At 53.4% G+C, this 12,886-nt stretch overlaps 1 protein-coding gene across 1 annotated transcript in view; it reads left to right on the top strand.

The window, feature by feature from the left end:
* Positions 1-12,886, top strand: part of OLFML2A (olfactomedin like 2A) — a 29,099-nt gene that overhangs the window by 2,764 nt on the left and 13,449 nt on the right. The window contains exon 2 of the mRNA XM_004593575.2: positions 6,191-6,454. Coding sequence (XP_004593632.2) covers positions 6,191-6,454 — 264 coding nt within the window. The remainder of the gene's footprint in view (positions 1-6,190; positions 6,455-12,886) is intronic.

Here is a 12,886-nt window from a genome sequence, read left to right as displayed (position 1 = left end):
GACAGCACGTGACACCCAGGCCTGGCAGCAGAGCCCTCTCCCACCACCCCAGGAACCTGCTGCCTGCTCTGGGTCCCTCAACTGTGCCTCAGAATCCCTTCCCCTCTGCCTCAGTTTCCCCGTCTTGGGAAAGGTTTTGGGTATTTCATTTCCCCCATGCAGCCGGGGCTGAGAAGGTCTGTCAGCCCACAGACCAGCTGCTGCAGGATAGAGGACAAATTCAAGGGCTTAGGAGCAGGGCCAGGGGCGCAGGATGGCTGCAGTGGCCCAGGGCTGGATCAGATGTTCCTGGCCAGGCCAGGCCAGGAAGTCCCTGGGGCTTAAGTGTTGCTTAGGCCCTACTCCTGGAGTTTCCACCCGTGGGTGTAATTGCAAACAGGCCAAAGCTGCCTGTTTCTGCCTGCAGTGTGAGACCAGGCCCGGTAGGTCTCCCTGCAGGGAAGGTCTTGCTACAATAGCGCCTTGGGCTGGGGTACCCAGGACAGAGCAGGTACCAAGCCCATGCTCAGCAATTACAACCGGAATCTTGCATAAGCCCTACCCTGAGGTTTCTGGGCCTCTCCCCATTGCACAGGGGTGAACAGTGAGGACCACGAGGAGTTGGGCTGGGGGCTACTGTGAGGAGGCGTGAGCAGTTCCGAGCTCCCCGGGCTCGGGAGTAGAACTGAGGCATTTGCATCTTCCAGTGCACTGCAGGCATGTCCCCAGTTGAGAACTCCACAGAGCTAATAGGCTTGTGAAGCGAGAGAGTGACGGATTATCAACAAGTGGCTGCGCTGACTGTGTAGGCAACAGCTGATGCTGCCTGGTGGAGGGCTGTGGAGTGGGGAGAGGGCAGGATCTTGAGGACAAGTGGTCTGTCCAGGGCAGTGGGTGGGCAGGAAGGGAGGTGGGCACCACGGGTTTGACAAAAGATGGTAGATCCAGTCCTGAATGGTTTGTTTGTGACACCTGTGGGCAGTCAGGGGGAGGCGTCCAGCTGGTAGTGACTGTAAGGGAAAATCTTTGCCTGCAAGGGCCTAGGAAACAGTTGGGGTCAGGGAGAGAGGCTGGCCACAGCAGGAAGAGGACAGACCCAACCTCAAGATGACATCATTTGTGCCTGCCCTGTTGCTAGGACAATTCCCAGCTTGAACCCCGTCCCTGCCTCTGACTGAATTTGTCCATCTCGCTGCAGAAAAATCTCAGGTCTTCGCTCTTGCCATCTTGTTGTGAGACTTTCTTGCCAGGGGCCTATCTAAGCACACTCCAGGGGCTGTGAGCAGAGTGAGGCCACTGGGAGGGCTCAGGATTGCCGCAGGGACTTGACCCCAGTGCTGAGAGCAGGACGGGCCAGGTCCATGGAATCCCAGGCCCTTCACCTGGTGACTGTGGGTGGACAGTGTGGAGACCAGTTTGGAAGTCAGGCTGTGCTGTGTGGACCCTGGGTAAGGCTCTAGTCTTCTCTGATACTGTCTCCAGGGGAGGCTTGTAGCAGTGATGCCCATAGCAGGTGCCTCTTACAGAGTAGCAGATGCCACACTGAGTGCAGATGCTGACTGTGCAACTTCACGGCACGTTCATGATGAAGAGGGACCCCCAATTCACTTCCATTTTACAGACGTGGAAGCTGAGGCTCCTTGAGGTCATGGCCTCACAGCCAGGCAGCATGGAAAGCTGCAGTTTGAGCCCAGGCCTGGTTTATCATGCTGAAGCTCAGGTGCCTGTAGTCCAATGGCACAAGAAGTGACGCTTGCCTGAGACAGGACCCCAAAGCTGCCGGTCAGGGACCAGAGGCCCTCTTCCTTGTCAGGGCCTTGGCTGCCCTGGTCAGGATGTAGCACCTCACCTGGGGAGGGGAAGGAATGTTGCGGGTGGAGGCGGAGGCTGCTGCTGGCCCTAGCTACAGCAGGCAGCAGGAGGCCTCTTAGAACCGACCACTCTTGTCTACCTGCTGGGCCCTTGACCTTGCCTGAAGAAGGGATGGAAGTGGCAAGAGGCACCCTCCGGGACTCTATGATGGACTATGTCAATCAGTGGATTCTGCAGCGACCCCATCGTGCTTGGAGTGGCAAGATTGGCAGCGATTCATAACTGGTGAACTATCAAAACCACTTGAGCAAGAACCTCGGAGCATGCCCTACATCCAGGACCTGGGGAGGGTGGGAAATTGGGTGGGGCCTTCTCCTTTAACATCCCCTTTAAACATGAAGGAAACAATGTGGGAATAATAGTCTTATCCACTTTCATATAGCCCTTGAACCTTTTTACCCTAATTAACTATGTAAAGATTGTCAAAAATATAATTTAAAAATTAATTAAAAAAAAAAAAGAGGCACCCTGCGGAAGACATGGTTAAGGCACTAGCTGATGCCCTGGGGGGCAGGGTAGACAAAACCCCAGCCTGCCCATCAGCATTCACAAGTGGAAGAGATTGGGCCGCATGCCCTGTCCACCCACCCACAGATGGCCCAGGCCAGAGCTTCTGCCCACAGCCTCCCCTCCCTACCTTCCTCACCTCCTGCTTCCTGGGCCCCCTCCCAACTCAGGCTGCAGGAAGGGCCCCAGCCTGGGCTCCTCCTCAAACAGGGAGGCAGCTGCAGGACTTGGTTCCCTCCTCTAGTGGGCGCTACTTAGAGACTCCCCAGTGCAGAGACCAGAGCTCTGGCTTTTGACCTGTGGTTATTCTCCATCTCCCATGGAGCGGCACAGGCTCTAGTAGAATCTTCGTTTCACACGCAAGGGAGGTTAAGGAAGCTACCCGAGAGCACATAGCAGTCATACTCTGCACCTCCCCAGCACCAAGTGAGTGCTCCTAGGCTGCCTGGTCAAGCTCCTGCCTCCGCCTGTCCACATGGCAGCCTGTCAGAGCCAGACTGCCAACCCCAGGGAAGGCGCCAGCCCCCATGAATTGCCCTAAGGTCACTGGCTTTCACATCATGGTTTGCTCTTCCTAAGTTTGCTGCTCCTCCTCTTCCAATACTGCCTCCTCCGAGCAGTCCTCAGGAGTGTCTTTCTCAGAACTCACTAGGTCAGCTTTTTGCCAGGGTTGAGAAGGCCAACAATATGCCCCGATCTACTTTTCTGGCACTCCTCACTATGCCCCAGGGCCTGGCAGAGGGCAGAAGCTCAAACAGGTATCTGAAGGCATAGGAGGCAAATGGAATATCTGGTCTTTGCCCAGAGGGTCCCGGACACCCATGGGCCGTGGATATGGCAGAAAGCTGAGAAGCCAGTGGCTCACCAAGGACCTGGTGGGATTCAATGAGAGCTGTGGGGGGGCGGTGCACAGAAGCCTGAGGTCTTTGCTGTTGACTGAGCTGCAAGCAGTTCAGAGGCCAGGGCAGGCTGGCTAGGCTCCCAGGGCCCAGCTTGACCAAGCCTAGCACTTGCTGCCCATCTCCAGGAGTTGACTTCCACAGCCCCCAGTGAACAAGGGCCACACCTGTCCACTGGGCACACAGCACTGCAGGGTGGAGCCGAAAACCACCCACTCAGGGTGTACTATCTCACTGGTAACAGGTTCCATACAGAGAGTTGTCCGTTCCACCGTTGAGGGAATTATGGGGCTTGGAGAGGCGGTGTAACCTGTTTTTAAGGTCACACAGGGCAGGCAAAGCCTCAAGGAGTGACTGCGTTCTGAGCCCGGGTCAGCAGCACAGCTTTGCAGCAGCATGGCCTTGGGCATGTGTCCTCTCTGCACCTGCCGCTTCACCTACCATTACAATCATGCATGTTAAGATTCACTCAATGTGCAAGGCCCCATTTCCTATCTTTATTGACTCACTCAGTTCTCAACACAACTCCATGAGACCCAAGTCCATTGTGCAGATGGGAAAACAGGCACGGAAGGGGCAGAGTTGCCAAGTCTCCCCCAGACCCAGTTTCCTCCCCCTTGTCCACCCTGTGTGCAGCAGGGTCCCAGAGCACCTACTGCAGGCCAGGCAGGCAACACTGTGGGTTTTCAGGTGGCACCCAAAGTCCCTGCCGTGAAGTGTGACCGTAACTGTGTCGGAGACAGACGGGCTATCTCAGGCGTTTGTTGCGATGAAGAAAAACAGAGCTGCTTGATAAGCAGACAGGAATATGAGGGGAGTAATCAGGGAGGGCGTCTCGTAAGAGGCAACATACAAAATCCACAGGAACATCGTTGGCTTCTAGGGAGGGGAGTGTTTGAGGCTGAAGCGAGTGAGCCCTAGGTGGGAAGAGGTGCAGGTGGAGGCAGAGTGTCCACTCACACAGGCCTGGAAGGCAACAGAAGGACTCTGGAAGTAGAAGAACCTGCTAACCAGCTCGCCCCACCTCCCCCACACGAAGAACTGTAGGGCTGGCTGTTTGGCCCAGTGGTTATACACTAGCTGGAATACCACATTTCAGCTCGCAGCGCCTAAGTCCAAGTCCACTTGACTCCAGTTGATGCGCGCCCTGGAAGACAACAGGCTCAGGTGCCACCCGCCCAGGAGGGAGGAGACCTGGGTGAGTTCCTGGCTTCAGCTTTCGTGATCCAGTACATAGGGTCTCTCTTTCTCTTAAGTAAAAGTGAAGGAAGAGAAGAGGGAAAAAGAAGAGAAGGAGGAAGGGAGAAAAAGCCTGTGTTCAAAGACTTGTACAGGAGTGTTCCCAAGCAAAATGATTCACAGTAGCCACAAACGGACACAAGCCTCCATGCCTTTGACCTGAACGAAGACCCCGTGGGATAGTATGCAGCTGGGTACAGGAGCAGAGTGCCAGTGCTCACTGCAGAGTGGAGGAACCCAGACTGCAAGGCCCCACCCGCCACGATCCTTTCCTTGGTGAACTGCTAGGCTCCCTGCACCTGCTTCCGGTTCCCTTGTTCCCATGCCACATAGAAGCACTGGGTCATGGGGTGATTCTATCCACGCTTTCCCATCACATTTTGGTATTAATTTTTTTATATTATTTGAAAGGCAGAGTGACGGAGAGCTCTTCCATCCATGCTTCATTGCTCCCAAATGGCTGTAACTACTGGAGCTGCTTCAGCCCCAAGCCAGGAGCCTGGGCCATCAGATCTCCCATGTGTGTTCAGGTGCCCAAGCACTTGGACCAACCTTCTCTGCTTTCATAGGTGCATTAAGTAGCAGGAAGCTTCAGCAGAAGTGGAGCAGCCAGACTCACTTCTGTTGTTGCTGTAAGATCCCATTCCTGGGCCCCGGCACAGTAGCCGAGTGGCTAAAGTACTCACCTTGCATGCATTGGGCTCCCATATAGGCGCCACTTCCGATCCTGGCTACTCCACCTCCCTTACAGCTCCCTTCTGTGGCCTGGGAAAGCAGTAGAGGATGGTGCAAGGGACCCTGCACCCACATGGGAGACCCAGAACAAACTCCTGGCCCCTGGCTTCAGATCTGCTCAGCTCTGGCTTTAGTGGCCATTTGGGGAGTGAACCAGAGATGGAAGATCTATCTCTCTGTCTCTCTTTCTATAAATCTGCCTTTCTGGGCCCAGCATGGTAGCCTAGCAGCTAAAGTCCTCACCTTGAAAGCCCCAGGATCCCATATGGGCGCCGGTTCTAATCCCAGCAGCCCCACTTCCCATCCAGTTCCCTGCTTGTGGCCTGGGAAAGCAGTCGAGGACAGCCCAAAGCCTTGGGACCCTGCACCCACGTGAGAGACCCGGAGGGAGCTCCTGGCTCCTAGCTTTGGATTGGCTCAGCTCCGATTGGGTCACTTGGGGAGTGAGTCATCGGGCAGAAAATCTTCCTCTCTGTCTCTCCTCCTCTCTCTATATATGTATCTGACTTGGCAATAAAAATAAATAAATATTTTTTAAATTGTAATAATAATACCAGGAATTTTCTTTGTTTATGGAGAAACATCTTTGAGGGGAATCTTTAAAAGATGCTTTCCCCACCATTAATACGGGTTTTTCTCTCCTGCTTTTCCTCCTGCCACTATGGCAGAGGATCTCGAGCCCCCTCCCATTACTAGGATGGGAGTCTACTTTCTCAACTTTTTCTAATAAATCTTACTTTAAAACTAAAAAAAAAAAATTGTAAGAATAATAAATAAGTCTGCCTTTCAGAAATATATAAATAAAAAAGAAATAGACTGCATTCCCTGTAACAGCCAATGCATGGCACCCTCCCCTCCCCTAGCCTCACTGGACCCTTCCCAGCTGGGGTGGTTTCTGCTTAACCAAGCACCCGGCAACCACTCCCTACAGTCCCTGCCTCTTGCTTCTTCCCCTGCAGGTGTTTGGGGATGTGGACCAGGTGCGGATGACCACGGAGGGCTCGGACTGTCGCTGCAAGTGCATCATGCGACCGCTGAGCAAAGACGCGTGCAGCCGGGTGCGCAGTGGGCGCGCGCGCGTCGAGGACTTCTACACGGTGGAGACGCTGAGCTCCGGCAGCGACTGCCGCTGCTCCTGCACAGCGCCGCCCTCCTCACTCAACCCCTGCGAAAACGAGCGGAAGATGGAGAAGCTCAAGAGGCAGGCCCCTGAGCTCCTCAAGGTACGGCTGGCTGGCGCCGGGCCTGTGGGACGGGAGTGAGTGCCACACTGCGCCTGCTCCAGGCTGTCCACCTGCCAGAAATCCCACCCTCCTCTGAGTCAGTGCCGAAACCACGCCATTACCCAAACCATGAACCCAGGACCATTTGGTCTTATGATGGAGGCAGGATTTTCTGTCTAGATTACCTTAGAATAGCCTGCTTGCGGTCGATTCCAGCTTCTGATATGTGTGTTTCAATTTGAGAGGCAGGGAAGAAGGCAGACAGGGAACGAGCCAAGAGCTGGGAACTCAATCCAGATCGCCCATGTGGGGGACACTGGGACTCTGATGTAGCGTGTGGACATGACACCTCGGTCTGGCACGCGACTCTGTGCATGACACACAGAAAAGCAGACTTGTAAAGAACTAACCTCCAACATGTGGCTAAACATTGGTGTCTTTACGTGTAATCCGTTTTATTTTCATAACACATAGATGCAGGCCAAAACTCCCAACAATGCTGTGTGCAAATGTTAGCAGTCCCAGGTCCACGTGCCTCCTGTGGCCTCCAGGTCCCCAGGCTGTGGGCCTCCATAGCAGGGACTGTTAGGCAGTGCAAAGCTCTTAGTGTAAGAAGCTGCTGCTTTGCTAAGTCAAGGCCATTAGGAAATTCCACCTCAGTCAGGATGAGTCAGGGTCTCAAACCCTATCTATAGACTGAAGCCAAGTGCAGGAAGGCAGGGGCGCAATTCTCCGGTTTTGCATTAACAGCAAGACTCTGTTGTTTTGGGGGGCTCAAACCCGGAGCCTAACAGGACAACCCCAGCATCTACTTGTGTCTACTTCGCCAAAACTGAGCTGTATGTGCCCTAGGCGTGAGAACACAGCCCTGTCCCTTTTGTTTTTAAGATTTTTTTTTAATATATTTGCCTGAGAGGCAGAGTTATAGAGAGAGGGAGAAAGCAATCTTCTATCCACTATTTCATTCTCCAAATGACCACAGGAGTTAGTTCTGGGCCAGGTTGAAGCCAGGAGCTTCATCCTGGTCTCAGCGTGGTTGCAGGGGACCTAACATTTGGGCCGTCTTCCATTGCTTTCCCAGGTGTATCCACAGGGAGCTAGAGTGGAAACAGAACAACTGTGACATGAACCGGTGGTGGCGTTGCAGACAGCAGCTTTATGTGTCATGCCACAGCACACTTTTGTAAATGCTGGCTGCAGGGACAAGTGTTTGACCTAGTGATTAAGCCATTGTCCCATTTCTGATTGCCTGGGTTCGGTTCCCAGCTCCAGCTTCTGACCATAGCTTATTGCTAGTACAGACTCTGGGGGGCAGCAGCGATGGCTTAAGGCCTGGATTGAGTGTCCAGCCCCAGGCTTCACTGTCCCCACTCCTCCTGACCATTCCCAGCATTCTTCACTTGGGCCAGAAATCTGAGGTGCAGAGAAGGATTGTGACTTGCCTAAAGTCACACAGCAAGAAAGGGAAAGAAGAACCCAGAAATTCTCTGTTGCATCCCCCAGGAACCAGCACCCTCACGTGGCAGTTCACTCTGCCAGGGAGGAGGAGCCCATTGTCCCTGACAGCCCAAGGGGGTCAGGAACCTCACATAACTAAGTAAGGAGGTGGGATTGACTCTGCATGAAACTGCCTTGTTGGTACTCCCAGGCTAGCAGTGTGCACCTAAAGGGTGCCCAGAGAACCCTAAGAGGTTCAAAGGCAGGGGCCCTAGCAAACAGGACTAGGTTCTGTATGCATCTCCCATGGGAAGAAGGTAAGGGGAACTTGTGAGTTGGGGTGCCTGCTCTATATGCTTCTTCCCCTCTCTGTTCCAGCAACCCCCCAGGTTTGTAAGCACAGCTGTGACTGGGCCTGAGCCACTGGCCCTGTCAGAGACAGCAACGACCCTGCCCGCATCCAGGGGTGTGCCTCTCGCCTCCCCAAACAGCCCCAGCTCCGTCCATGTGGGGGCCCAAGGCTCAGGAACACACAGCTGCTGACCCCAACAGCGGCAGTGTGGTCAGTGCTGGGCCAAGGCGCATGGCAAGCACCACGGGCCTTCCAAGAGGAGGGTGATGTTAAAGCTGAGGCAGAGAAGGGACCAGGACCTCTGGGTGCAGGCCAGGGAGTGGGTGTGCCTCAGATGCCCCCTGCCCTCAGCTGTGGCCTCGCTCGCCAGCTGTCATTTCTAGGACACATAGCATTTTTCAAGCCAGCTGCATGAAGAACCTGTGGGTTTGTTTTGTTTTGAAAAGACTTATTTATTTTTATTTAAAAGGCAAAGGCACAGGGAGAGGGAGAGACGGAGATCATCCACCTGCTGGTTTGCTCCCCAGATGACTGTACCAGCTGGGGCTGGGCCAACCTGGAGCAGAGCCTGCAAGTCCACCTCTTTCTTCCACATGAGTGGCAGGGACCCCAGCTATCTTGGGCCATCTTGTGCTTAGCTGGTTTGGAAGTGGAGTGGTCAGGACTCGAACACATGAGCATTTGGGCTGCTGGCATCACAGATGGCTGCTTATTCTGATATGCAACAGCACCAGCCCTGCAGACTGGTATTTTGTTTTATTTTGTTTTTAACAATGAAATATCTGCCAAGAGTTGATACTTTGGCAAAAACACTGGACAGAGTGATTATTAGGAAAATAAACTGAACTACAAACACGTAAAATCTAAGTCCATTGTTTCATGAGAGTCTATAGGTAAAACTGCTCCTGCTTATGGCTGTAGAAGTTCTGGAAACCAAATGTCCACATCACCATTATTCTGTCACAGATGAGTCACAAACAGCTGGGCCTGGGGCTTGTTGCCCCTGTCCCCTCCAGCCCCCAGCACAGGCCCTACCCTCTGCAGAGGGTGACCTTTCTTGGGTTGCCCTGTCTACTGTGTGCAACCCCTCCTCAGCTCTGCTTAAACAAGGCTTCTTCCGGGCAGCCCATCCTAATCCACGCCTGCCCTGGGCCAGCCTAGGGCCCTGGCTTAGTCACGTGGGCCCTTGCTTTGGATACCTGCTTGTGTCCTCCCCCCTCTCCCCCTGATCTGGGCACCTGTATGTCATGGTGTCCTGACAGCCTGTCATGGGCCACAAGGGCTCATGTTTGGCACATCTGGCCCAGGGTAAACATCTGTCGGTCAGGAGATGAGGAGCCCCCTGGGGTGCAGCAGGGAGCCACGGGACATGCTGGCAGGGGAGGGAGCAGGCCCAGAGCCTGTCTCAGTGGCCTTGTAGGCAGCAGGTGAAGATGGGAGCTTGGTGATCACCGCCTGGGATGGTGGTCACCATGGCTGGTATTGATGACGTCCTTCCTGTGTGCCCAGTCTCTGTGGGACTTGGCACCCAGGGGCTTCTCAGAGCCCTGTGACTCCATTTCACTGTGAAGGAGGCTGACACATGCCAGTGTCATTGGGCACGGTTCTCGAACTGTGTTCCACAGAGCCTTAGGGGTGGCCTACAAGCCAGCAAAGGCATGGGGGAAGCAGAGAAAACTCCCCTTGCTCTGCAACCTTGCACCCCCTATTTCTCTACTCAGAGAATAACTTCCTGACTAGAAGCAATTGGCCACTGCCAGTACAGAAAGAGCAAAATTATCCTGGACGTGGCTGGCCAGGACAAGAGTGCTGGCCTTCACAGGGTCCTCGGTTTGGGTGGGAAGGCACACGGAAGCAGGGACCAGGGACACCTTCCTGCCAGCGAGTCCTTCCCCTGCCCCATGCCAAGGGGCCCCTCATCCTCTCAAGGGCGTGTTGGCCATCTAGAGGGAGTGTCACATGCTGATGAAGCGTGACAAAGAGGGACCCAGAGGGACCACTGAAGGACAGCAGTCTGGGCTGGGCAGCTCCCCCAGGTCCTGCTGCAGAGCAATGCACAAGCCCCACTCCCTCTGCTGGCCTCTGTTGCCCTCTATGAATGTAAGCTGGAAGCAGTGACGTATGGCCAAAAACCTCCGCATCATCCTGGCTTGGTTCCTGCCTCACTATTTAACAGCCATGGCCTTGAGCAAGTCACTTCCTGTCTGTGCTACAGTACCACTACCATCTTAAAGGGGAGGGGGAAGAGCACTGGCCTAGCTGTAGGGGACCCCCCGACAGGATGCTGGTGCTCCCCCAACACTGCAGTCAAGCAGAGGAGGCAAAACGGGGAAGGGAAAGTCCACCGTGGCTTAGAACAAAATCCCTGAAGCTGGGTACCTTAGGAAGCAAACAGGTATACGTAGTTCATGATGCTGGGGGCTAGAGGGGCCAAATAGCATGGTGAGGACCCCTGACTGCATCATAATGAGGCAGCGAACCAGAAAGGGCTGCTTGCAGAAGGGGGCCAAGCGTTCTGAGTGACCTTACTTTTTTTTTTTTTTTTTTTTTTAAGATTTATTTTTATTACAAAGTCAGATATACAGAGAGGAGGAGAGACAGAGAGGAAGATCTTCCGTCCGGTGCTTCACTCCCCAAGTGAGCCGCAACGGGCCGATGCGCCCCGATCCGAAGCCGGGAACCAGGAACCTCTTCCGGGTCTCCCACGCGGGTGCAGGGTCCCAAAGCACTGGGCTGTCCTCAACTGCTTTCCCAGGCCACAAGCAGGGAGCTGGATGGGAAGTGGAGCTGCCGGGATTAGAACCGGCGCCCATATGGGATCCTGGCACGTTCAAGGCGAGGACTTTAGCCGCTAGGCCACGCCGCCGGGCCCAAGTGACCTTACATTTTAACATTCACTCTTTGGACCTATGTTGTGGCACAGTGGGTTAACCCACAACTTGCAATGCAAACATCCCATATTAGAGTGTTGGTTCTGATCCCAGCTGCTGTGTGTCCAATCCAGGTAACACACCTGAGAAAGTCCTTGGGTCCCTGCCACCCATGTGGGAGACCCAGATGGAGTTCTAGCCTCCTGACTTCAGCCGAGTGTAACCCTGACTGTGTGGGGCATGAACCCCCGCAGGGAGATGATCTCTTCTGTCTCTTTAAATCAATCTTAAAAAAAAATAAAAACCCATTCTCCTAAGAACTGACTCACTCCCTGAGATAAGCATTGGTCCCCTCAAAGGGCAGAAGCAGTGACCCACCCCAGGACCTACTCACCTTGCACTAGGCCCCATCTTTTTTTTTTTTTAAGTATTCATTTTTATTATAAAGACAGATTTACAGAAAGAAGGAGAGACAGAAAGCCCAAGAGCGACAGATGGCCCTAGGTGTTGGGCCAGCCTCCATTGCTTTCGCAGGCCCCAAGCAGAGAGCTGGATGGGAAGTGGAACAGCTGGAACACGAACCGGTGCACATATAGGATGCCAGCAGCATGTACAAAGCAAAGATTTAGTCACTGTTGAGCCAGGCCCCCTGTCTCTTTTTTTAGATTCGTTTATTTATTTGCAAAAATTACAGAGAGAAAGAGAGCTTCCTCACACTGGATCACTCTCCAGATGGCCACAATGGTCAGAGCTGAGCCTGGACTCACACCCAGGACTTGCACCCGGGACTGCCTCCTGGGTGCAGGGACTCAAGCACTTGGACCATCCTTGCTGATTTTCTCAGGCCATCTGCAGGGAGCTGGGTCTTGAACCGGTGCCCATAGGGGATGCTGGCGTTAGAGGCCCTGGCTTAACTTGCTAAGCTTAACCCTCTACATCTTTGTTGTTGTTGTTACAGCTCCTCCTTTCAGCAGCGCTGAGATGCACACCTCTCATACACGCACTCTTTTTCTCTTATATAGATTCTGAATAAAACCTGGTGAGTGAGTATTGCAAATCATAAGACATAATCAAAGCCCACAGCAAAGGACTGGATGACAAAGACGGAGGACTTAGGAACATCTGTGTCGGCTTGCAGTGCGAGCATAAATCAGGAGTAAGGGTTTAATGCTGCTGATATTCAAAATGATTCTTCTCCAATTCTTAATCTATCCATTCCCCTTCTACTGAATTCCAGGAAGCATGCACTAGGCACTGGAAGAACAGAATATTTTTTATTTATTTTTATTGCAAAGTCAGATGTACAGCGAGGAGGAGAGACAGAGAGGAAGATCTTCTGTCCAATGATTCACTCCCCAAGCAGACAAAATGGCTGGAGCTGATCTGAAGCCAGGAGCCAGGAACTTCTTCTGGGTCTCCAACACAGGTGCAGAGTCCCAAGGCTTTCCCAGGCCACAAGCAGAGAGCTGGATGGCAAACGGGTCTGCCAAGACACGAACAAGTGGCTATATGGGATCTTGGCACATGCAAGGCAAGGATTTTAGACACTAGGCTACTGCACCAGGCCCTGGAATATTTTTTAATGATTATTTATTCTTTTTTTAAAAAAAGATTTATTTATTTTATTACAGTCAGATATACAGAGAGGAGAGACAGAGAGGAAGATCTTCCATCCGATGGTTCACTCCCCAACTGAGCCGCAACGGCCGGTGCTGCGCCGATCCGAAGCCGGGAACCAGGAACCTCTTTCGGGTCTCCCACACGGGTGCAGGG

Source organism: Ochotona princeps, chromosome 14 (assembly GCF_030435755.1).
Source record: "Ochotona princeps isolate mOchPri1 chromosome 14, mOchPri1.hap1, whole genome shotgun sequence".
In the NCBI taxonomy this organism is placed as follows: domain Eukaryota; kingdom Metazoa; phylum Chordata; class Mammalia; order Lagomorpha; family Ochotonidae; genus Ochotona; species Ochotona princeps.
This window is presented reverse-complemented; position numbering and strand designations above follow the sequence as displayed.